At 44.0% G+C, this 26,225-nt stretch overlaps 1 protein-coding gene across 2 annotated transcripts in view; it reads right to left on the reverse strand.

Annotated features, from left to right (window-relative positions):
- The window catches only part of CPM (carboxypeptidase M), a 283,079-nt gene that overhangs the window by 184,234 nt on the left and 72,620 nt on the right, over positions 1 to 26,225 (reverse strand). For both annotated transcript variants that reach the window (XM_085653479.1, XM_085653480.1), the window contains exon 2: positions 23,435 to 23,606. In XM_085653479.1, the coding sequence (XP_085509605.1) occupies positions 23,435 to 23,606 (172 nt within the window). The remainder of the gene's footprint in view (positions 1 to 23,434; positions 23,607 to 26,225) is intronic.

The following is a 26,225-nucleotide window of genomic DNA, read 5'->3' on the forward strand; positions in this document are numbered from 1 at the left end:
TGCGTTGACAAAAATTCCAGCTCAATTTCAAGCGCATTAGGATTTTCATATCAGAGTGGAACTGGGTGAAGTCAGCGTCACTCCGTGAGATTATAAGGGCGCGAGCAGACACAAGAAAAGTACAACCATCTGCGCAACCGCGCTCTGGGCTGATCGGTGCAAAAGGCAAGCAGTTTGCACTTTCCTTTCACGTTTATTTGTTCACTTTCCTCGCTGCTGGGATGTTGTGCAGACGAACCGTAACCGCCCAAAAGCAGACTCGTATTTCAGTCAGTGACTTTCTTAGCTCTCGACCCACCCCCAGCACTTCCACCAGCCAAAAATGGAAAGTAAGTGAAAGCGAGGAAGAATTAGGGGTAGATAGGGAAGTGGAAGAAGGACGGCGGGGAGACACAAGGGCGAAAGAAAGGCAGGAATGCTGCTAATAAAGGATGAAAAGATGGAAGTGCGGCAGCGTGTGAAAGCGAATGCGAAAGGACGCCACCATGCAAGCGTAGGGACAAAGAAATGCCCGCGCGTGTGCACAAAGATGGTGTCGGGCTGTCCACATGCGCGTGCATTCATTTGTCCCTACGCGTGCATGTTTAGGTTTGCGGGCGGCAGAGCAGCCATGTTTGTCCATCTGGACGCGCGTTCATTCAGCTTTGGCTGAATCGATTACAAAAGGTCCTCTCCATGGCGGAGAGCAGCGCATGCGCTGCTTTCGCCAGGCGAGACCTAAAAACATGGCAGCCAATTTTTCGTATTTGTAACACTCAGGAGGGATAACGAATATAGGCACAGTGACTGGCGGTCACTGTCTTGCTGAGGTCACCTCAGAGAATGAATAAGAAACATGTCACTTCGACTGACCACTGGTAACTAGCAGAGTATAAAAATGTGAAAGGAAGACTGAGGGCAACTGACCTGTCAGGAAATTAGGAGCACCCTCAATGGGTTAAGGGCCATGAGAGCTCTGAAAGAATGATTGATAAAAGCAATACACATTAACTTTACATGGGTAGCTCTCAGACAACGAGAGTAAAGCACTAGGTGTCAATGACATCCAGGTGAAAAATGACCTTATCGACAGCTACACTAGGATTTATGCATGCCGCATACATAGTTATTTTCAAAAACTATTTTCTGTTTGTTTTCCATTAGAGGTAAATAAAAAGGATTATTACAAACCCTGTAAACGAAGACCAGCTTGTTTTTATTATTTTAAAATGCAGCCTTCCAGTTGGTAATGGTTCACTATGTGGTGGTGACATGCAACAATTGTGTTTCATTTGCTTGCAGTTTACAATCAGCTTTTTATTTGACACGCCTTGTTTTTTTATCAGCAGCATATAGGTTGCTTTTGATGTCAGGCAGACCAGAGATGTGTGCTTCAGTTTGGAGTTATTACTAGACACCAGAGTGCACCTTCTGAGATCAGAATGATCCTTGACATGCGGGTTATTTGTGATAAAAACCTCTTAATCCCCAAGCACCAGTGATGACATCCCCCAAATACCCACTGAGCTAATTAAGAGACAAAGGTTTAATCGAAGTACCAGTTTCTTCACAAAGGTCACTTCCAGAATACCCACACAGACATAGATGTACGTTAGGCAGCAGCAGTGCGCTGTAAAGCTGTTAAAATAAAATAGGATGCAGTAAAATGCAAGGCAATGTCACTAGGTATAAAACTAATCTATTTATTATTCCACATACAATGTTGCACCGCCTGTATTTGCTTCCGTTTGGTTAGCGGCACAGTAACATGCCCTCTGCTGGTGACTTTTGAACGCTCGAGCTAGAAAAGGGGTGGGAAAGGAAAGAAGGACAAAGAGGGGTGGCTACATGTACACAACATGCAACAACCAGCCACACTACTGTTAAACTAAAATTCTAGCTGCCGGGCCAGTGATAGCATATAACCTGGTGGGATTGAAGTCTCTGGGGCAGGCAGTTTTAATCAAAAGATACAAACAAGGCTCGTCCGGTGTATTTTACTGTGCCATTTTTATAGAAATCAACTTCCCCTCAAATGGTTAAGTTCAGAGGGCTCATGAAGGGCAGTGTTCACAGTCCTAACGATTGGCATTTATAATTTAATACATTGAAACAGTGTTTGACATGAATGATTGGTATTGACATAGCTTAAAGACAGGTTTTTCTTCAATTTCCCCACCCAACAAAGGTGCCGCTAAAGTGGACACGGGCCGGCCTACAATTCAGGCCCTTCTGAGCTTATGATTCTTGACCGAGGCGCCCAATCACATGAACGTAAAGCAGACATTTATTATACATGCAATAACCGTGGCGTTGTACTGAGCGCCGTGAGATACCTTTTGGTTACTTCCGAGCTCTACTAGATGTGAGAGACTAAATGTAGCACAGCCACAGTCCCACCAGTAAAAGGGGGTTTACTATTAGCCGCAGCTGTACTGGCCTCCATGCCGGTGGATTCCAGGGAGACATCAACTGCCGGATAACTTTACGATTTACATAGGAGGTTTTAACACAGATCATCAAACATTGGCTCCTACAGCCCATACTGCAATCAAACAGGTATAGAAAGGACGAAAAGCCAGGCCAGCATCTTAATGCTAGGAGCACCCATAGTGTCTGTCCGGACCAACGAAGCCGAGTGTGCAGCCAAGACGCCACTATTTAGAAAGCAGTAAAGCCGGTTCTTGAATTTTTAAAGAGTGGAAACAAACTCACTTAAAAATATATCCCAGTCTGGAGGGAGGCAGGAACATAAAATCGGCGAGAAAGTGTCCCTTTCACTTCTCGTTGCTATGTGTACAGGAGAAGCCTTCAGTTTCTGCGGGGAAGTTTTGGAAGTGTTAAGAGTCTTCAATCTAATCTAAACGTTTAGTCCCTCATGTGGAGTCTGTAATCAAAATCCGCGCTAGAGACAGAGGACAATGCCAGCGACTTTGCTACATTTCCTACCCCGCACCACATATGCTCCTGGGGTGTGAGCCATCCTCGCCGTGGCCTTCTCTCTGCAGGGCGGACGCTGGCCACGCGCCAGACTTTGCGGAGGATTCGTGCCAGGTTGAGTGATCTGCCAACATTCCTCTCGGCGTTCCTAGCCACGGCCACCTCATCACCCTGGAATTAGCCCCTGGACCCAGTCCAAGAGAAGGGCAAACCCACAGCATTCTAATCTACGCAAGACCACGCTGCTGAAGAGAAACTACACACAAAACAGCCGCAGAGGATGGAGCCTAAGACGTGCAGATCTACAATGTAAATAAAGTCGGTGAACATCTGCGACTATAAACAGTCAGGACAGTAGCCCCATCTTGCCTAAGCCAATAATTCGGTTTTAACATTTTAAAGATCCAGGTCTGTGTCTGTAAAGGGCACCAGACCCATCAATCTGCCCATTTTCCACCTCCGTTTGCTTTCAATTGTCACAGATCTGTTCCTGCCGGCCTCGCTGTGATCAGAGGGTGCAACACTAAAAACAAGCGCTCGCCAGGCAGCCTATGACGTTTACTTTTGGCTTTTTCGCCCGTCCCACTTGGGCGAGCTCGCCTGCTTTCCTTCTGAAGTAAAAGCTTTCTTATCTTTATGGGACCATGTGTTTGGCCCCATAAAGATAAGAAACCTTTTACTTCAGGAGGAAAGCAGGCGAGCCCGTCCAAGTGGGACGGGCGAAAAAGCAGAACAAAAATGTCAGGAACAGCTCTTTTCTAATGGCTGGCCACCGTTTAGCAGAAACGGTGACACCAACCAATGGAAAAGAGGGGCGGGGCTTAATGCCCTTTACCGAAAATACCCCAAATCCTTCAATCTCGCCAGCGAGACTGCGCATGTGCGCAGCCTACGCCAGGCGAGACCTAAAAACATAGGGCTTCCATTTTTTTGTAATGAAACAAACATCCTGGATTTGGCGGTAAAGTAATATTTGGTCTACAAAAGTAGAAGGCGAGCCCTGGAGCGGCCAGGCATGTTTACCAAATATGTTCACAGGCAGCTGTTTGTTTTGATGTTAAACAATTGTAAAAGTGCACCAAGTGTACTTAGTTGGAATTAAAAATGGCAATAGATCTTGATTACAACAGTTATTGCCTTTGACAATGTGGTTTTGCAATACTGTATATTATGTGTTTTAGGAGCACGTCAATCTCCATACAGGAGGAAAGTTGTTGCAGCTCTGCTTATCTGTATAATGAACTGTAGCGAACAAGGAGATGGGTAATGTAAATCCAGTTGCAGCTGGCATTTACCGGAAGGGGGGCCCAGCACATGTGAGCAGTGCCAGGATTCGTGGGAGCGGCCTCACTCTGCGCTCCACAGTGCCCTGGTGCCCTACACTGTCTCTCAACCCAGCTGTCTAAGACAGCTGGCTTGAGAGGTTTGAAGTGAGCATGTGTGGCTGGCCATCGCAAGATGGCCCGCCAAAAAGACTTGCGCACTTTAAACAGTGCCATATCAGCCCACCCTCCTCCCTGTAGAGTGACATGCTTCTGTCACTCAGCAGCGGCCCCGCCCTCATCCTGAGGCTGGGCTCGGGACGGAGGATGAAAAATAAAATGGTAATTAATTACCGTTTTATTTTTCATCTTTGGGGGAATTTTTAAGTAGGGCGACACTTCTCCCCTCTAATGGAGGAGCCGCCCCTGTGTAAATCACAAGTGGATGATTACCTGCTGTACTTTGGTGAGTGCGTTGAATCTTTTGAATGTGAAACCAAAAACCTCCAAAATATAGCGAGAAGGCAAAAATAAAACCAGCTGCAGCATAACCAATGAAATTGAAGCCAACCAATGGTAAGTGATGAGAAGGCTCAACACCCTTTTAAGTTTTTGCTTTGAGATAACAAAAGATCTCGCATGTGACAGCGCATGTGCTGTCTAAAGCGAGATTTAGGAAAGAATGCCAGCCCGACTAAACCAAACTTACAAAACCTCATTTTGGAGAAAAGGCATAATGACAGAATACCGTTCCCATGAAAATAGAATGGTTTTGTTGAAAAGGTATACCAGACTAAATCCTGGGTGTGGGAAAAAATTCTTACAATTCCTTTTACAGTAGCGTTCAGAAGCACTTTTACGAGTACTGTGCTTGTTCTACTTAGGAACTGTAATTTTTTTGTTTATTTAATTCCTATCAATTACCCAGACCCAGGGACGTAGCATGGTCTGTAAGATTGGGGGGGTGTGCACTTCAGAGTTTCCAACAACCAGCTGGCATATAATGTTTAAATACAGTCTATGACAAGCCAGGTATATGAGAGGGGCCTAAGAGGCAGTGGAAAGGGAAAGGAATGCGGATTGGTAAGAGCACTAAAAGAGAAAACACAATATTTTGTAAAATAACCAATATTTGGGAGGGCTCTCGGAACAGAGAGGGCAAGAGTGTGTGTGCGTTTTTGTCTGTGTGTATGGGACAATTCCGGCTGAAATTTGACAGACACCTCTCCATACCTGACTGAAAGCACCTGGTCCCAACTAGTTGTGTGAAAATACATTTACTAGGAGAGGTGTAACTCCCCAAACAACCCCCCCCCCCTGAAGCTACACCCCTGTTCAGACCTCTTTGGCATGCCTGAGACCTGGCGTGAGTTCCATGACATGCTTCCATAGCCTCTCCTAAGTGGCAAGCGTAGAAACCAATCAGCAGCAGAAGGCCACCCCACACAAACTGCAAGCTCCTTCGACACACCCTTGTGGCTAGGGCTCTTTAGTGCACTCACAGCGTGCAATTCGCTGCCCCCCTACTGCAACAACTCTCAAGGAGAGAAGAAGAGAGACAAATGCAACTAATGTGGGTTAACCAAGGGCGAATTCTTTTATTCACATAGTATCATTGTGAAACGATAGCCATAGTTAAGCAGACATTGTTATGTGAATACAGGACTTAATCAGACATTGTTATGAGAATACAGGACGTAAGATCAGCAAAGACATACATTATTGACATACATTATTGTTATGAGAATGCACGACATAAGTTCAGCAAAACCGTTCAAAGATTGTGCAGTATAGAGATGTCTCCATCTTCCATCACAGCTGAACACTTCAGGATGGAAAGTGCCAGAAGGCCCCTTCCCTTATCCATCACCCACGCCCTCCACCAAGGACATCTGGGGCATATATACCTTAGTAGGAACTTCCCCTAATCTCTCAGAGGGATGGGCAGGCAATACCCACCGTTCTATGCCTACACATACACCAGGGCACCACATACCGCTCTGTCCCTACCGGGCCCATGTGTACATCACAGGTAGATGATTCCCCGCTGTACTTTGTTGAGTGCGTTGAATCTTATGAAGGGGAAACCAAAAACTAAAACCAGCTGCAGCACAACCAATGAAAAGAAAAGAAATGTAACCAGCAAATCCCCCAAAATGTTCAACTCCAGGCATCCCGGGGTGGGGCAGTAAGGTCCAGGACCACCAGCAGGTCAGTTCCCCTTCCTGCCTGTCCAGTGCCCACACAAATACACACACCTCCCTTTTCTGCTGTAAGAAATTCCTCCAATTCCGCCTTCATCCAGCAGTGGATAGGTGGGTGTGAGAATGTGGTAGGATGGAATCTGGTGCCCAGTGGAGGAAAAAGAGGCCAATCCTTTGTCTCGTGATGCCTTATATTCTGTAGACCCAGCCGGCGCCCCCAGATGACGTCACATGGAACCCTTGTTATCTGCAGGGCGCGCCTGGAGAGGGGACTTAATGCTCAACAGTAGTCTTTTCTTTCTCAGCCCTGTAAAATGTGTTCTTGCCAGCCTCCCGGAGCCTACCCAGGGAGTGGAAGGAGCGCGTCTGACCATCAAGCCTTGGAGGAAGAGGGCAGGGTCTATAGGTGTCTACATGAAAATCGCGTGTTTTCTATCAGGGCTGTTCGTTAAGCTGGATATCTGATGACCCATCTGTGGAAGTAACTCCTCTCCCATGAAGAAGCCATAGACAGGTGTAGGTATTAAATGAGGATTTATTCAGGAGAGAGTACACATAGAGACCCCATCCAGCAGTAAGTTCAAGGCAACTGACACAAGTTTAAAACAAAGCTCAGTAGCCCACATTCTAATCAATCAAGATTCCAGAACCCACTACTGCAAGGACATCAGTAGATTTGCTAAGAACACCACATCACCTCCCCCTTTCACAAATTAAAGATTCGAAACCATAGCAGAGAAAACAAAACACAGAAAACTACGATAAAAAAAACAAAACAAAAACAACAAGGCCATAACATCACTAAGGAAGACAATCTTGTAATCTCAGAGGAACACGTTTCACACGAACAGGTCTGGTTGATCTTTCATTAGAACCAGACTGTGTTGGGGGCACAATAGTACTATCAAAAGAGGTACCAGGATGAAGTTTTGCAATCCTACTCAGGTTCCAAATTTTGTGATCACTTGTTTTAATTGCATTCTTAAACACCTTGATGACCTGGAAAGGCTTGCTGAACTTGGAGATACCTCCTGTTCTCCTAGGAGATTTGACCTTAACCCAATCACCAAGACCAACAACAGTACTCTTCACAGCTCTTCTCTCATCATACCGAACTTTCCGTTCATCCATTTTCCTTTTCTCTCTTTCTCTCCAACCATCTGTGCTTCCCACATTATCACACACCAAGGATCTTTTATCACACACCCACCATGGAACAGCTTCGGTGTTTGCCATCCTACCCTTAAACAAACGAAAAGGAGCCACCCCAGTGGAAGAATGAGGAGTGAACCTATACTCCCTGACCTTTTTCCTTAAAGCAATCTCCCAATTTTCACCAGCTGACCTTGCTTGTTGCATAGATTCCTTCAATACTTTGATAAATCTCTCTACCACGCCATTGCATTGAGGGTGATATAAAGCAGACCTCTTATGCTTAATTCCTCTTGAAGCCAAAAACTCTTGCATCATTCCTGATGTGAATTGTACACCATTGTCAGACAGCATCGTTTGTGGAAATCCCTCACTTTCAAAAATCTCATCTAAGAATTCAATTACAACACCTGCCTCAACCGAACTGACCACCTTGATCACTGGCCACCGAGAAAAGAGATCCATGCAGACAATGACATATTTATCTTGAGAACTAAACCTTACTGGTCCTAAGATGTCTATCGAGATGTCTGACCAAGGACTGACAGCTTGCTCCCTGACAACCATAGGTTGCGTTCTGCATTTAAGCAATTTGTCACAATCCGCACACTTTACACAATCTCGTACAATCCTTTCCACAAAAACATCCATCGCTGGCCACCAGTAAGCTTCCCTAATTCTTTCTTTGGTCTTGGCAATACCCATATGAGACGCATGAGCATTATCGACCAATTTACTTCTTAGTAAGGTCGCAGGAACAAGCTTGCTTCCACGGAACAAAAGTCCCTCTACCAGAGCCAATTCTTCTTTCACATTCCAAAAACCTTTCAGTTCCTCGCTACAATCTTTCTTTTCACACCAACCATTTTTCACCATGGTGATGACCCTCTGCAAAACCTCATCACCCACAAGACATTGCCTCCACTCACTCTCAGAGATTATTCCTTCAGTAATCAAACACACATTAACCTCTTCCTCAAAACACTCACCACCAAACCACTCTACATCATTAACATCATCATCACTAACTGACCCAAGTCTCGAAAGACAATCAGCAACAACATTATTCGCACCAGGCAAATAGGAAACATCAAACTCAAATTCCTGAAGAGCTACCACCCATTTACGAATCCGATGAGAGACAAAGTCAATGCCCTTCCTAGTAAAAATTTCTTTCAGAGGCTTGTGATCAGACATAACCCTGAATTCCTTGCCCCACAAAAATTTCCTTAGCTTACGAATAGCCCAGAATACACCAAGAGCCTCTTTCTCCACAACAGAATAATGACTTTCTGCACCCCTCAAAGGTCTAGAGATAAACAAGATTGTCTTTTCTTCCCCATCAACATTCTGTAATAGTACAGCCCCCAGCCCAGTTGAACTTGCATCAGTCATAATATAGGAACTTTTTGTCGGATCAAAACTACTGAGAGACGGGGCATTACTAAGATCCCTTTTTATGCCAACAAATTCTTCTTCACAACCTTGCGACCAGACAAATTCGCAACCCTTCTTCAAAAGACACCTCAAAGCTTCAGTTTTTGTAGCAAAGTTCCGAATAAACTTATGATAGTATTCTGCCATCCCCAAAAATTTTACTAATTCCTCTTTGTTTGATGGAGAACGCAAGTCAAGAATGGATTTGACCAAAGCATTTTTTGGTCTGATACCAGTCGCTGAAACCAAATGACCAAGATATTCTATTTCCTCAACTTTGAATTTACACTTCTCAGCCCGAAGCGTAAGTCCAGATTCCTGTAAAAGACCAAGCACACGCCTCAATCTTAAATCATGTTGATTAAGATCTGCCCCAAAAATAAGAACATCATCCTGATACACCTTAACCCCTTCGAGACCCCTCAGAATACCTTCCATGACTCTCTGAAAGACAGAGGCCGCCGAAACAAGTCCAAAAGGCATCCTGACATATTTAAAGGTCCCAAAGGGAGTCACGAAAGTAGTGAGGTCCTGAGAAGAAGCATGAAGTTTAACCTGGTGATAAGCCGAGGTTAAATCCAGCGAAGAGAAGTATCTTGCTCCTTCAAGAGAGGACAACATTTCAGTGATGTTAGGCAAGGGATAGTGATCTACAATCACCGCCCTATTAAGCTCCCTCAAGTCCACACATAGCCGGGCCTCACCATTAGCCTTTCGAGCCATAACGACCGGAGAAACCCATTCACTTGCTTCAACTTCTTGAATAATGCCTTTCTCTAAAAGTTTGTCCAACTCACATTTCATGCTGTCTCTCACTAGGAGAGGGACATTTCTCACTTTCGCAACTTTTGGTATAACATTTTTCTTTACTAAAATACGATGTACATACTTTTTCAGACAACCCAACTCACTCCTGAAAACAGCAGGAAAGGCCTTGATCCAGTCCTGATTAGAACAATCAACAACACTCACTGGTGCAAACTCTCTCAAACAGACAGAAGGTTTCTCATTAGGATCGAGATAGACACGAAGATCTCTCTGGTGAAACCAGCTGATAAGTGAATCACCCTTCATGGAAACATAAATCTTCCCAGGAATGATTCTACCTTTAAAATCAATAGTTCCCCAAAAATATCCTAATAAATCTATCGTGACCCCACCATACCCCTTGGGTTTAACGTCGGGTTTGGTAAGAGACACCTTCCCCAACAAGCTCTTGTCATAAAAGGTTTTTGGTATTAGAGTTATCTTTGCTCCAGAGTCAAAAAGCATATTAACAGGAGCGTCATTGATTAATACAACTTCGTAAGGACCATCAGAAGACTCCCCTAGGATTTGAGAAACTACAATCTCTTCTTCATCATCACTTTCCACGAAGAGATCAACCTCACTGACTTTCTTTTGGCTTCTGTTTGACCTGCAGCATTTAGAGGTATGACCCCTCTTGTTACAAATCTTACAAATAGTCTTCCATCCAGGACAGTCTTTGAAATTGGCCAAATGACCTGAGTCACCACACCTAAAGCACTTCCCCTGAAAACCCTTCTGAAATGTTGTTTTCTGAGGAACAGTATTTTTTGACTTTTGTTTCACAGATTTGTCCTCCGACTTATCCGTGATCACCTTCACATCAGGATTCTCTTTCTTTTCAACAGAAGAGTCCTTCTTAATGACATCAACACAAGCTTTAGAGTGTTCATGGCTCTTAGCTATCGTTATAACTTCTTGAAGTGTAGGATTGTCTTTTTGCCATAATGCATCCCTAGTCTTATCTTGAACACAACCCAACATGAACTGATCCCTCAAGCGTTCCTCCAAGTTTGCGCCAAAATTACAAGTTGAGGCTAACTTTCGTAGAATGGTGATGTATTGTTGCACCGATTCATCCTCCCTCTGCATTCTCCTACCAAAATGGTAACGCTCCAGAACAGTGCTAATTTTAGGCAGATAATGTAGATCAAGCTTTTTTATGCATATCTCGTACTCATTAAGAGATGCCCCTTCACTATCGGATAAATCAGGGAGATGTTCAAACACCTCTTGCCCTTCAGAGCCCAAACAGTGCATGAGAAGAGATGTTTTCCTTTCTGCACTCAAGGAAGTGCCGCAGACTCGTGCATAATGCACAAATACTTTTTTCCATTTTTGCCAAGAAAGAGGTGGATCACCTGGAGTAGTGAGGAAAAACGGTGGTGCTGTGACATTCTGCATTTTGACAGAAAAGGTACAGTAAAGAAGGCAAAGTAATTTAATTACACAGAAAAGAATAAAAAAAATAGTCTTCTATTGAGAACTGTGTGCATCAGTGAAATAAAACAGTAAACTGTGCACATCAGCTGTGCACATCAGCGTGAAATATGTATGCAGTAGCAAAGACTTCAAAAATGTATCCAAACTCTCTCAACTGTGCTTTATATTGAGCTGTGTGCATCAGCGCTGTAATCAAAATGTGAAACTGTGCACCATCAGAACACTCAGATCCAACTCTGTTAACTGTGCTTTATACAAAGCTGTGTGCATCAGCGCTGTGATCAAGATGAGTAACTGTGCACAGAAGAATGGAAGAGACTGTAGACTTTCTCTCTATTGAGAATGCATAGACGAAGTGCCTTTCTTCTATACTCCTGCTTGATATAACATACTCCAACAACGCCAGTGCTGATTCAGTGTGAAACAACAACTTGAATGCAACTTGAATGCCACGGAAAGTCTCGTACCGACAGTGAGCATGCGCAGGAATAACGCGTTCTCAGTGTTGCAGTTGCGCGTTACGACAACGAGGCAGCAGCTTAAAACTTAGACATGCGCATAAGGGGCTCTCAGCGATGCAGTTGCGTGTTATAACAACGAAGCGGACGCTTCCTACTCAAGCATGCGCAGAGGAAAGCCTTAAGTCTGAACTTTACGAGGAAAGCGAGGGCGTGGGCTCCTGAATCACATTACAACTGCCGCCGAAGCCCGCGGAAGAGAAGTGAGACGCCACTCAGCAACCAGGTAAAAAGAAAAGATCCTACCGTTTCACGATGTATTTGTTCAAATCAATTCGTGGTAGTAGTTCGATTTACACAACTAGTCGCTCTGATCTCTTCGCAATCTACGAATGTCGAGCAGGGAACGAAGTCTTCTTCAAATAGTTCGCTGTTGAGGTCTCATATGCCTTTAAACGCGTAGGTAGATCGTCGCCAAAATGTGGAAGTAACTCCTCTCCCATGAAGAAGCCATAGACAGGCGTAGGTATTAAATGAGGATTTATTCAGGAGAGAGTACACATAGAGACCCCATCCAGCAGTAAGTTCAAGGCAACTGACACAAGTTTAAAACAAAGCTCAGTAGCCCACATTCTAATCAATCAAGATTCCAGAACCCACTACTGCAAGGACATCAGTAGATTTGCTAAGAACACCACACCATCCTTCTATTCAACCCCAAGGAGCGTCCTGCTACGCAGCCGATCCGCGGCGTCTGCAGCACAGCTCTGCTTTCCTCGCGCGTTTTCATTTCCATGGGGAAACTTGTGTTTTTATTGAGAATTCTGACAACTGCTACACGCATCTCCGCAGGATAAAGGCTCCCACTGACGGCAATGTTTGCCCTTCTATCCGGCAGGGTCTCTGACGGCCTTTCAGCTTGAGGGTTTCAGTACTGTGGTTATGAACGTCCCAGCTCCTTCGCTTATGCGTGCATTGTAGCCTTGTTTCCTGTCTCCTCGCGCGTTATGCTCCAGCCCTTCGAGAAACCTATCATCCACGGAAATAAATAATTGTTTTAACATATGGCAGCTAAATTTCACGAGGGAATTCAAGCTCTGCAAATACCAGCTGCTGCTACAATTAGCGGAACTTGTTTAGTCGTTTTAGCAGCAATGGAAGGACGAGGGCTTGCGTGTGCGGTGTAGTACCGTTAGCTGCGCCGCGCACGAAGACCGCCTCCTTTAAAAGAGAATCACCCAGTCTACCTACTTTACGTAGAAACGTGGGATTTGGCAGCAGATAATAAGGTTTGCCAGGCCCGCCCTTGCTACAGGCGACGTGCCTGCATTTCACTCACAAAGTCACAATTCAACATGCTGTCCTGCTGTACAACAGCGTAGTTGATATCACTATGTTCTGGAGTTTGGTTAAAGCCCTTCTGAATTCATTTTACTTTTTATTTTTGCCCTAATACTGTTGGGCGTCTCCTCCTTCGTTTTATTATAAGTGGCATGAAACCACATCTACTAACATTACACTTAAGCATTCTACACCCCCCCCCCCTCCAGTCTAACAGGGGGCCTTCTATTTCTAAGATTAATCTTTCATTCAAAGGCTCTTTTTTTCTAGTACTGTGTTTGCCCAACTTATGAAATTTCTTATGATTTCATTCATATAATTCACATGAATTACTCAGATCTGTTTGCCTTGCCTGGAACCTGGCAGAGAATGGGAACCAATCAGCAGGAGTCGACCACTCACACAAGCAGCAAGCACCATGGACATGAGTAAGGGCCAGGAAGCACCATCTACACACCACCACGCCCCAACCAAAAAATGCATGTACAAAAGAATGTTTCAAAAAAACGCAAGATGGTTAATTGAGTGAATTGAGCTACTTACATTTTTTATATACCGAAAAAGTATGAGTTTGAATCCAGGCATGGAAAAATCCCATTTCATCCTTCTGATTTTAATAAATCGAGTTCCAATCATTTGTCTAATAGTAGCCTCTGAACATATAAAGAGAAAAATTGCAGCATTAAGTGCTATATAGGAATCTTATATTATATAGCATAACGTACCAATACGGGCATTTGGAAATTCTCCAGCAAGGAGCTTCTGGAAAACATGGTTACAAGAGTGCATTTCGAAGCAGGTTAGCGCAGCGACATTGATCAAACCTCGTGATCTGAAGATCAGGGTTCGGGGAATTTGATGCTTTGTTCACAGAATTAGCTGAGAATTAACCATAAATGGTACACATTGAAGCACATTGGGTTTTTAACATTAGTCAGAACGTTTTAGGATTGCAAGAGTACTTTAAAGTGTAGTAATTATTAGCACACTTGGGGACCTATTACAGATAGGATGCGTTTTTTTTGTTTGGGCCATTGCACACCCTAAAGCAGGTACACCGGTTGCAAACAGGAAAAGTGCGCCCTATAAGGAAAAAATGTGCTGCCCTCAGGGCATCCGTGAATTTGCACTGAGCAGCGCATTCAAGCTTCATTGTTTTCAAAGAGGAATACTGTAAGGTCTTTTGTGAAAAGGAGATAGTCTTTTCCAGAATTTCAGGCCTGCAGCATGTCAAATAACTATTGTTGTCGTTTGTTGTGGTTACTGGTGACTAACAATGCAAGCCTCGCAATAATGGCACGATTCAAAGGTGAGAGCGCACAGCGATGGAAAGAATGACTAGCAGCTGCTAACGCCCCTTTGCTTGTGCAAAAAGGCAATTAGCATCCATGTTCCCCCTCTAATCCTCCAACACGCGACCACCCACTGCCCCATCTAAGCTATGTTTCTTCTTCGCATTTTCAATTAACTGAGGTACCTAGTTCGCATTAAAGCAAACAAAAGTAGTCATTGCCCAACTGCCAAACCTACTGATTGGCTGAGCCATTCTTAGAATTCCCTACACATCGCCAGCAGCTAACACTTTCTAAAGTGTAACCCTTGTTACTTTGTAAGGGTTGCAAATCAATCTCGACAACATGGAAGCAGCAACACCTAAAACTGGCCCAATACTTTTCTGTCGTTCAGAGTTATTTTAATAGCATTTTTGCGGCATCTTATATTCTGCATCTCTGGCAGTCATAGACTCACATGGATAGTGCTGTGATGCATTATACAGTTTTCCATTCCCCTACTGATGGGATTTGAGCATTGGTAAGGTCAGTTCGCAGTAGTGAATCGGTGGTGTCTGTATCGGCGTACATGGGAAGCATAAACTGTTTAAATGGTAAAAGCGTGTTGTAGAGAAACAGATATTAATGGTAAAACTTGACATTTAGAAAAAGCAGGTTCACAATATCACAAGAACCTAGACACCACAGTCTCCTCTAGCTTCTATCCCCGTGGGAGGTTGAGGGACCCCCTATAGGCAGCGTGGTGGAGCTCTTTTTGTCTTTGCTTATTTTCTCACCCACTTGTCTTCCACGTCAGTTCCTGGGGACATGAAAATCACCAGGTCCAATTCCACAGCATCTGGGGGGGGGGCAATATATGTCCTCCATGGTAATCTCCTTTCCCAGGGACATTGGCCCTCCCTAGGGCGTTCACAAGATCGAGGAGCAAGTGGGTGTTGGGGAGTAGACTTCTCCCCCATTGTTTCCTCTGGCGGTGTTGTGCCATTTCCCATGAGGACAAAAAGTTGCATTTTATCACTAGTGCCCAGCTCTAGCCACTGGGAAAATGTATTTCAGGCCTTCTGACATTTTGCAATTCTCGTGGAGACTGATTATTACTGCTGTCCCTCCTGACACCGGACCTGTCTCCTGTCTGGATGCCTGACCCTTTTCCCGGCCCGAGGTGTTTCTTAGTAACACCCCCAGTTCATCAAGGCAGAGTGCCCTTCTAATCTGCACCACCAGCTCCCACGGTCTCCTTTAGCCACCTTCACAACACCTGGGTCAGCCGACGCCAGGGCCCCATTCTTGTGGAGTTCCTGCTCCTGCAGGACTAGACTAACGATGATCTAGGGGAGCCCTCCAACGTCCCACCATCTAGCAAGTCTATGTCTCAACTGTGCCCCAGACAGTATAGGGTGGAAGGCGGGGACAGCATCATTAGCCCTGAAGAAACACATCCTAGTCCTTGGGTTGCAACTGAAATCAGAAGTTCATGAGTCAATTTTTGATTAGGGGTCAAGTATCGGCCAACGTCAGCTGGGCATTCTTCCGGCATCAATTTCCCAAGGTTCAGACTGTTATCCAAAGACTTTTCTAAGAAGTGGCGGAAAGTTCCAAAAGGTAAGGCCCTTTGCCGAATCCTAGGGTGACACATCATCACTCTCCTTCACCAGCCTTCCTGCACAGCATTCTGTGAATTTTTAAGACAATACTGTCAAGTGGCCTGTTGAAAGACCTTCTCTGAGAGCCTAAGCCCTGCCTCTAACTGCCACTACTGCCTTTTCCCCTTCCCCAAAACTTCAAAGGGCATCCCCTCCTGTGACTGGCTCCAGAAGTCTGGCTACCATCCTTTCTTTCTGTGGGGTTGAGTCTTCTCAGGTAGGGAACCATGTGAAAATAAATGAGCACATACAGACTCTGTCCCCACCGTTTACTAATCCAGGACAGGCCTAATTACTGGCAAATGGCCCTTCTGGGTGGAGAGGCCTTCGAGCTAGTCTCCAGCTGGCTAGCAGAGTAATACACTTGGCCCCGCAGCAGGGTGTTTTAAAGGACAGAATCTATATAGAAGCTGAGTCAGAAAAACATGATAAACTAATAAGTAGAAAGGTACCCCCTATATACTGTAAGGTCCTAGAGGAGGGGAAAACAGAAAAAACTGCAAAAACCTCTAAGATGACCTATATCACTTTAGTAGCTGGCCACTGAGGCTCATGCATAAAACTTGTCCCCAAATGATTTACTGAACCGGAATATTTCATAAAACCATATATATTATTTATAAAACGTTTTTTTGGTTTTTCTCTTTTCCCCCCCAAAATTGTCCCCATTATTATAACTAGGCACAAACATTGAAAGAAGACATGATAAACCTTGAAGTGTCACAAGAAGTGCAGTTATGTGAAAATTAAGGTCAGATCTGCATTCAGTATCTTAATTTACTGAAGTACTGGTACAACACGCCAGAATGTAGGCCTAATTATGGCAAAACTGTACTATGGTACAGATTTGGCCAATATTGTACAATACAATATAGCACCCTACACACTTCTGTGAAGTACTGTAGATTTACATTATGAATGTCCACTCACATTACAAGTTCTACACTGTCCAGCATCAATTCCTGGAGGGTCCCTTGTGTGACAGGTTACATGCGCTCAGACACCGGGTTAAGCTGGATGTTAGTCCCAACACTCAGCCTGTACAAGCGCACATGGGTGTCCACATGTGCAACCTGCCCAGAGCCTCTTACCCTAATTTTGAAGCAGGAGACCTTATCTTAAAAGTTAGAAACTGAAGGTTAGTACTCCTAATCCATTTCAACAGAACTTACAGTGAGTAAGATTCAGGTAGGAAGACTCACTCGCAGCAGAAGTCCATAAACCAGATAGTCTAAAAACACAAAACAATCTAGGGGAATTAAATGGGGCAGAAGCAATTTCTTATACCCTGCTAGCGATGGCAAGCAGCAGATAATTATCTAAAGAATATATGTTTCAGGGTCACTAAATGTCGATGTTTGTAGCAAAACAGGACAAACACCTGATTTCCGACCAAATTCAATGGAAAGGGGCCTGATAAGTCACACTGGTCAGTGTTCTTTCCACGGGACTTTGAACATTTCTGGCTGTAAAATCCTCTGGTGTGACAATGCAGAAGCTAGTGAGGGTCCTTTGAAGTTAGATTGAAGCTTTCAATATTGGCACCCAAAGCGCTGGACAGTACAAGGCTGGACTGTGCAGCCTCTAAGAATGCTTTACCACTATGTATTTTTGATGCAACGTTTTTACTGTCAAAGTTAGTCACTGTTTTGGTTCTCAAAAGTTTAGGGCTCTCTGAGGATGGACACCTTCGCTGCTTGATCCAACTAAAGCCTTTTTCTACACAGTAAATAGGTCAGAGTGGGATAAACCTTGAACTGTTCAGTATGCCCTTTCCTGGGTAACCTCAGCACTTTGTCTTGGTGCCCCAGAGGTAAAGGAAAATGACAAACTCCCAAAATGTTTTTCATGCTGGGAAGGTCATACATGCTCTCCTCTGCAGCCCTCAGTTTCTCGGGCCAAGCTACTTGGCATCAGGTCCCTCTCCAGTAAGAGATCTTTCAAGGTCCAATCACAACTGATTATCTGGATCATCTTCGTTGCAGGGAGCCATTCTACTCTTTGTGTCCATGTAGCAGCAACAGGAGGCAATCCAAATGAGCAGATGTGCCTTGGAGAGCGGGAAGACCTATGCCCGACAGGAGTCAGGAGCCTTCTTGTCTTATTCTTCTAGATGCTCTTCCACCTCCAGGAATGTTCTGAGAAGGTGATAAGGTTGTATTCTTATCATGCACACAAGCCAAATAACAGAGAGTTCCATACAACCAATCATGGTATTCTCTTTTGGATACATCCCTAATGAAATGCAACCTCCCCTCTACCTTTAGAGGAGCCGGTATCACTCTTGTTATAGGCACAGGCAAATGAATAAGGGGGCTATAGGAGTCAGTGGTTTTCAGTTCCAGTAACCCCTATTTGCAATCTCTCTTTTAAAGGAAAGACTGTTAAGGCAGTCATTTGTGTTTACATACGTTACTGCCCCTTCCCTGATGTCTCATCCATGCTAAGTGGTCAATGTTTTTAGTGCTTCAGATTTTTTACTCCCAGAAGCAGCTGCACTGCCCTCTACAAGGTCAGGCATCCACTCAGCTCTCAGGCACAACAAAGTATACTTTTTTAAAACTGCATTTACACTACATTTAGCAAAAAGTCTACTTTCACCACTGAGTTATATTTTCAATTACAAATGTAAAGGAATTTAAAATTGTTTTCCTACAAATTTCTAAAGCTGAATTAAAAAAGCTAATATACAATCCACAAGTGGAAAATGTATGTTAACCTATACATTGACCACAGATACCACGTTTTCAGTTTGCATATGTGTGATAGTCTCATGTTCACAGCGTCCCTATGTGTTAGATTTTAAGGCCATATCTGTTACACTTTAGTATGTGCAGAGCAAGGCAGTTATGTGCATGTAGAGCTATTATTTTAGAAATAACGCCTTTTCTGAATTGTAATTGTCTGGAAGGGGCCTTAAAGTAACTTCACCAGTCCTAAAGTGCTGAGGCAAGTTATAAACCCAGAAATGCTCGCATGCAGTACAGACTCCTTCAGTGCGGCTCACTGTCAGTATTCATAGGCTAGTAGATTTAGAGAAAGGTAACAAGTGCATTGGTGTAGCAGGCCTACAGGGAACAGTGACGTGGATCCTGAGGGCTACAGGCAAAGAGAGCATTTACAAACTGAAACTGAAAGCCCTTCCTGCTCCATCTGTGCATAAGAGCGGGACACAGGTAAAGAGCACAGGGGCAGCAGGGTTTAACAGCCCTGGTACCAGGGACAGTCAGAGGATAAACTGGGAGCTTGACACTGAGATTCCACCAGTAGTATTTCTGTCACTATAGTTTACCCACTGAAAGGTTTTTTCACTGGTATATTCTCCTTACTTAAGACCTTCAGTGCTGTTGTCTTTTATACCGGCAGGCACACCCCCTGCCTCCCAATGCAAATCAATCAAGAACAACAATAACTGGCAATTCTCCAAAGAAAGTGCATGTATAGAAATACAGAGGTGGTCCCTTGTAGGGATAAATGAAAATGGATTTATATTCAAAACATACAGGACCTGTAGAAGATAATCTGCTTCTCAAAAGCAGCCAGGGTTATTTTGATTTTGTTGTCATATGCCCGATTTTAGATAGATTTTGCTGCACTACATATGTGCTGAGGAGTACAAGGGAAAATCCATAGCTTTAGAAAAAAAACCCTATTCAAGCCAAAAGGCACTATTTAAATAGCAACGGACGGTTTAAAGATGTGAATTTCTCCCCATCAGCAGAGTAGATGTCCAAAACCAATATGCTTGCAATTGGATACAGTAGAAAGAAATTGTTACTGGTCAACTGGAACTTAATTCTACAAAGGAGTTCATACAAACTCTTGACCACTTTGAGGAGGAGACACAAAACTGAGAGATGCACAGAAACAGCTCATGAGTGTTTCACGAGCAGAGGAGGTTGAAGAGCCACACATCAGAGAATCATTTATATGGAGGTTTGGTACAAGCGTAAATACCACAAGAAGGGGAGCACCTAGATAGTTAATTATTCTCTATATTAAGAATAAATAAATATGTATTCAAACATAACAAATAGTCCCAAAATTCATATTCTCCAAGGAATGTCCATGTTCAAGTGACAATCACAAATGAGGCTCTGATGCCGTGGGTCAAAAAGAGATTTATATCTTTACTCTTTATCTTCATTAAAAACAGACAGCAACAGCCCAGCCAACGCGTTTCGTCCCCACATGGGACTTCATCAGGGGAAAAAAATCTGTATGATCCTAAGTCGGATATGGTTTTTCCAATTTCCTTACAATGTGGTTCAGTATTAAGGGACTCGTTTATGTAAAACTGGCATAGGGCAGTGCCACAAGTCGTTTTGCTGTGCTGTGCTGCCCTGCGACAATTTGAAAGGGCAGCAATGCACCGAAATATGGTGCATTTCTGTCCTTTCAGCTGGTGCACAATTTGGTACCAAGTGCCAACGCAGGCACCCTTATACCATGGTGCAAGGGTCTCTGCGTTTTTGGTAGTATTGTTTTTGTGCAGGAAGGGGCACCTTCTTGCACACAAACAATCCTAAGAGGTATTTTCCTTTTTCTATGTGTGCTTTAGAATGCAGCACACATGGAAAGAGGAAAAAACGAGGAGAAATGAAAACATTTCTCTTCGTTACGCCTGCTCTGGGGAAGTGTGAGGGTTTGGTACTGCCCCAGGATTACTTGATTATGTAAATCTGGGGCAGCGTCAAAATCCATGAGTGTTGTGTAGGAACACCCACCGAAACACCCATGGAACACCTCCTTGATGCAGAGTAAAGCAATAAAACCATATCTATGAGGACATGCAAAGCCACGCAGGATGGTTTTGCGCCGCTTCATAGATATGATTGAGAGACTTGTGCCACTGAAGCGTCTAACAACGTGATGCTCCAGCGGCGCAGGCCTCTTGTAAATAAGCCCCTAAGTATCCCCCTCAAACGTATTCACAATCCTTATTGTTATAAATACACACGATCACCTGCAATATGTAAACGTTCCTGCATATCACACCATTGGGGCCGATTCACAGAACTAATCTGAGATAAAATTCTAAACTTACTACTTTTGGTATTCACAGAAGGCATTTAGTAGTAGTAAAGTTAGGACTCCTAACTTTACTACTACTAAACTGGGATAACATCCTAAACTTACTACTTTTGGTATTCACAGAGCCTCTGTGGATCAGCCCCCATTGTGTACGGCTACGAAAATGAGAAGAGAAGAATTAACTATCTAGGCGCTCCTCCTCTTGTGGTATTTCTATTGGTGAATCAAGGGAGTTGTTAGGCAGTTCAACCTAGTGAGTTGAGGCACCATTTCCATTGAATTGTTGGACTGACACTTGTGTGGTAAAGTTCACATTTTTCTGCCAAGTATATCAGAGTGATGCTTCTACAAGCTATTTAGTCCCAGAACCGACTCTGAAGCAAGCATCAACTTCTTGTTGGCTTCATCAACATCAATCTTTTAACAGCCAAAGTTTTAGGCAGGAAGTGTGGTTGTCTCTCATGCAAGTCTCTTCCATACAATCGAAGGTGCTCTCTTTTGCAAAGTTGTGAAACTAGATCTCTGCAATTTAGAGATTCACTCAAGTGTTTCCAAACAATGTTCAATTTCATGGTTTGCCAGCATCTGTGAATGCCAGCTGACCCCACCACCCTTTCAAGTAGAGAAGACAGGAAGGCTTGTTTCAGAATAGAATCTTTATTATGAAGGTCCATTTGTCATGGTGCCATGCTGTTGAAGTGATGATGATCAGATACTGAGCCTGGCCATCAGTGTTCAAACATGGAACCTTATTGATCCACCTTTTCCATAATACTTGTGCTAAAGTGAGATGAGCTCATCTCTTAGCCATCAGTACATTATCCAGGCTGGTATCAGGGAGTGGAAGAGGGAGTAGAAGAACCATATTATTTCATAACATTGATGTTGTCAGAGTCTGCTCAACTCCTGTGCTCAATAACAAAGCGATTCAATGAGGCAGAATCCATCAAGTAGACACGCAATGTACTCCTAGCTTGTACGTCTTAAATAATTGCCTCCTCTACAATCATTTGTTAGCCAAATGTGATCCATCTGTCAAACAAACCTGTTTTATTAGTTTCAGAGCAGGTTAAAGTTCCAGCGAAGAGGCCCATTTCTTGCTATACAGGCCAGTTCAGATGACGATGAGTACATTTCATGCTCCATTGCAACCATCTGTAGGGTCTTATAATGCTTCAAGAATCATCTAGGTGCCATTTCCTCATCCTCCTTTGATTCTATAAAGTGAAGATCTGACTGTTGGAAACATTATTTAGTGATGGATTTTGGTGCATGCGCTAGAGGACTCTACCATTTAATTGTACCGCAAATTTGAATGGTTGTCTGGTGCCTAGGCTAGTGCTAGTGCTGCTGAACAGTTTAAGCTTTGGGCTTGTTTGGAAATTCGATTGAACATAGTGTTGAATCATCAAAACTGATAACAAACTATTGTCTGAGAACAATGATAGTGGGATTTTCTGTGACTATGATAAACTGTAGACATTTAATGCAGCTCTATGGAAGCATATGGGCAAAGGGTCTAGTCCTATTCGGCCACGGCTCCAGGAGCGTCATTGATCTCATTCCAAAGCACTAGGGTTCCTGTTAGATTTCAAGCAAATGTGTCTACAGTTTCACATCAAAATATAGCACAAGCTGTAAAATTCTTGGGAAAAGCTGAACTACCAGTATCAGAACACAAACCAAAATAGAGGTGCCGAAAATCTACTCTTGGTCCAGCTGGAGAACTCAATACAATGCTAAAGTAACTTTGTATTGCCCAAAGCATGAAAACATGAATAGTGTGTCTGCAGCTCACGTGAACATATTTGAATAATCCCATTTGTCAATCTCTGAATCAACGAAAATAAATATTTGTCAGCAATTTTGCTTTTCTGGAGAGCTTGCAGGTTGCTTTTTGTTATCATGAATATCTTTATCCATGCCTGGTCTTTCAAACAGAACAGTAGTGTAGCTTAGATGCCACAGGCCCTGGTGCAAGCAAGGAAAATCCCCCCTTTGACTGATGTTGAGCCAGTAAAATACATGGATTATGAGGATTTAATGGGCCCCTCAGGGCTCTGGGCCCCCGGTACACTGCACCTGCTGCACCAATGACAGCTAAGCCCCTGGAGAGGACCACATTTTGAATGCTGGGACAGCTGGTCTTGCACCAGTAACAGAGAACGTGCTGCATGTGATCCTATAGCATTAATGAATGTGTTCATTATGTGATACATCTAGCACGGAAAAAACATTAGAAACTAGGCTACAAAATGGAAAACCAACCTAACACGTGGCTGTCTGGCTCCCAGAACAGCAATCAAAGACTGATGTGATCACATGACAATTAAGACATTTTTGACTACTGTACTTTTAAGAACAAAATTGTAGCTAGTCCAAATGTGAAGATCCTTGGAAGTTCTCTAAAACAAGCCATACAACTGTCATGGTGAGCCTTACCTGACACGGATTTCCCGATACTGTGCAGGTAGGTGATGGAGGGGTAGTCCTTGGCCACACTCTGCAGGAAAGCTTCCACCGCTGCGGTGTTGTGGTAGGTGCTCAAGTCCAAGCCAGAAACCAAGGGCAACAGTAGCAGTGCTCCCAGAGACCAGCAGCAAAGGCCCATATTCTGGAAAGAAACAATTTCCAAAAGGAATTAGAGAGGGAAAATTCGTCCAATCAATTAGTTTCACACCTTTTATTTAACTATTTACAGATAATATCCATGACTTCGAATCCGACTCTTCCTTTTCAGAGTCCTAATTACCAAAGGTGTGCCTGAACTTGCAGACAGACACCAAACATGTCTCTCACTCTGCACTGCTTATTGTATTGTCTTTCTTCTAGGTCATAAAAAACGGTCTGCTCTAGCAATCCCTTTATATAAGATCACCCCCTGCACCCCCCAAGCCCTGCCAGGGCTGATCTTGGTTTCTAATCAGGCCATGCCTCGTGTACCTCCATGACTGCAGGCGCTGATGTTGGTTTCTAATCAGGCTGGGCCTCGTGTACCTCCATTTTTGCTTGGGCTGATCTTGGTTTCTAATCAGGCTGGGCCTCGTGTACCTCCATTTTTGCTTGGGCTGATCTTGTTTTCTAATCGGGCTGGGCCTCGTGTACCTCCATTTTTGCTTGGGCTGATCTTGGTTTCTAATCAGGCTGGGCCTTGTGTACCTCCATTTTTGCTTGGGCTGATCTTGTTTTCTAATCGGGCTGGGCCTCGTGTACCTCCATTTTTGCTAGGGCTGATCTTGGTTTCTAATCAGGCCGGGCCTCGTGTACCTCCATGTTTGCAGTGGCTGATCTTTGTTTCTAATCAGGCCGGGCCTCGTGTACCTCCATGTTTGCAGTGGCTGATCTTGGTTTCTAATCAGGCTGGGCCTCGTGTACCTCCATGTTTGCAGTAGCTGATCTTTGTTTCTAATCAGGCCGGGCCTCGTGTACCTCCATGTTTGCAGTGGCTGATCTTGGTTTCTAATCAGGCTGGGCCTCGTGTACCTCTATTTTTACATGGGCTGATCTTGGTTTCTAATCAGGCCGGGCCTCGTGTACCTCTATTTTAGCAAGGGCTGATCTTGGTTTCTAATCGGGTCGCGCCTCGTGTACCTCCATTTTTGCAGGGGCTGATCTTGGTTTCTAATCGGGCTGGGCCTTGTGTACCTCCCTTTTTGCAAGGGTTGATCATGGTTTCCAATCAGGCTGTGCCTCGTATACCTCCATTTTTACAAAGTCTGATCTTGGTTTCTAATCGGGCCGGGCCTCGTGTACCTCCATTTTTGCAAGGGCTGATCTTGGTTTCTAATCGGGCTGGGCCTCGTGTACCCCCTATGCCTCCTATGGTGTTTAGCTATGAAGGGTTTCCAGATGGAAGCTGTAGCCAGACTCTCCCAGAGTGGGAGAAATATATATGAGGACTGCGACGAGGAACAACTGGACTCTAAATAACGGTTCAAACCAATATATAGTTGACTCATTAACACTTTCACGCTCTTACTTCTTGCAGTTCTTTTCAGTGAGGAAGTACCTAAGCAGTACCAGGTTGCTCTAAATAAATCATTATGCTCTGTGAATGAATTTCGCACTACAATAAAGAGGCACACAATTGAGGGCAGCATGGCACCCATCTGTAAAACAGAAGGCACGCAGCTGATTTGCTTTATGTCAGTGCTGGGGCAATGTATCCGAAAGTTCGCATTGGTGTAAAAGACACACACAAAAAAACAATCCAGTCACACTATTTTGATGCCTCTGTAGTATGAAACTGCTGCAGTCTATGTTACAGAAACATTTTGGCACAAAGGTAACCAAATGTAACAGATTGCTTGTAATGAATAATTTTAACTGACTGAGAGAGAAATTGAGAAAAATAAAACCTTAAAACAAACTAGAACAAACGGATTTTTCCACAAACAGTCCCATCTTTCAAAAGTTCAAGCAGTGAGGGGATGCATTTTTTTCTACTTATTATATAAAGTGAACCAAACATGAAATACGTTTGTGCTATTCTTGCCCTGGTACAAATATCATTTGCTCCGTCCTCTATTACACAAGAAAATAAAATGGTGTAAATCCATTGGCCTTTTTTATTCCGGTGCAATGTCTTTGTAATATTCCACTCAGAGTTAATTTCTAAAGCCCTATCCGGATTGACACAGAGGACATATGTGGGTCAGGACATTGGTGGCACCCCCAGAGCAGCTCACCGCCAATGGTTCAAAGAGTGGTGGGGAGGGGTGGACCCAAGCCATGCAAGAATGTCAGAAATCTGCCGGACCCAGAAGTGAACTTTCAACCAGAAACGATTGGGGCGGGGAAGGGCAGACGCGGCAGTGAATGTTCACTTATAACTGCATGTATGGCTAGGACCTTCTATAGTGGAAGGTCACTCAGACGTAAACTAGTGGGGGTACACAGCTTGATTGACAGAAAGGAGTGAATCATGGTTACCATAAGGTTACGGTCAGGTGGTATGTCTGATATACTGCGATTTAATAAAGCACTATCACTTGAAGTTTAGCAGTCACAAGGAGCCCTAATACAGACAGGGCTCACTTTTACTGTTTATGCCACTTTTACTGTTTATGCCACTTTTACTGTTTATGCTTTAAGCAGGCTCGCCAGGTGCAAATAGGGAAATTGCACCCTAGTTTGTTGAATGCACTGCTCTCAGGGCAGCCGCGAACTCACGCTGCCTCAAGGTCAGCACATTCAAGTAAAATACGGAGGCAGCTGTTTAAAAGCTGCTCTG

Source organism: Triturus cristatus, chromosome 4_1, assembly GCF_964204655.1.
Source record: "Triturus cristatus chromosome 4_1, aTriCri1.1, whole genome shotgun sequence".
Classification (NCBI taxonomy): domain Eukaryota; kingdom Metazoa; phylum Chordata; class Amphibia; order Caudata; family Salamandridae; genus Triturus; species Triturus cristatus.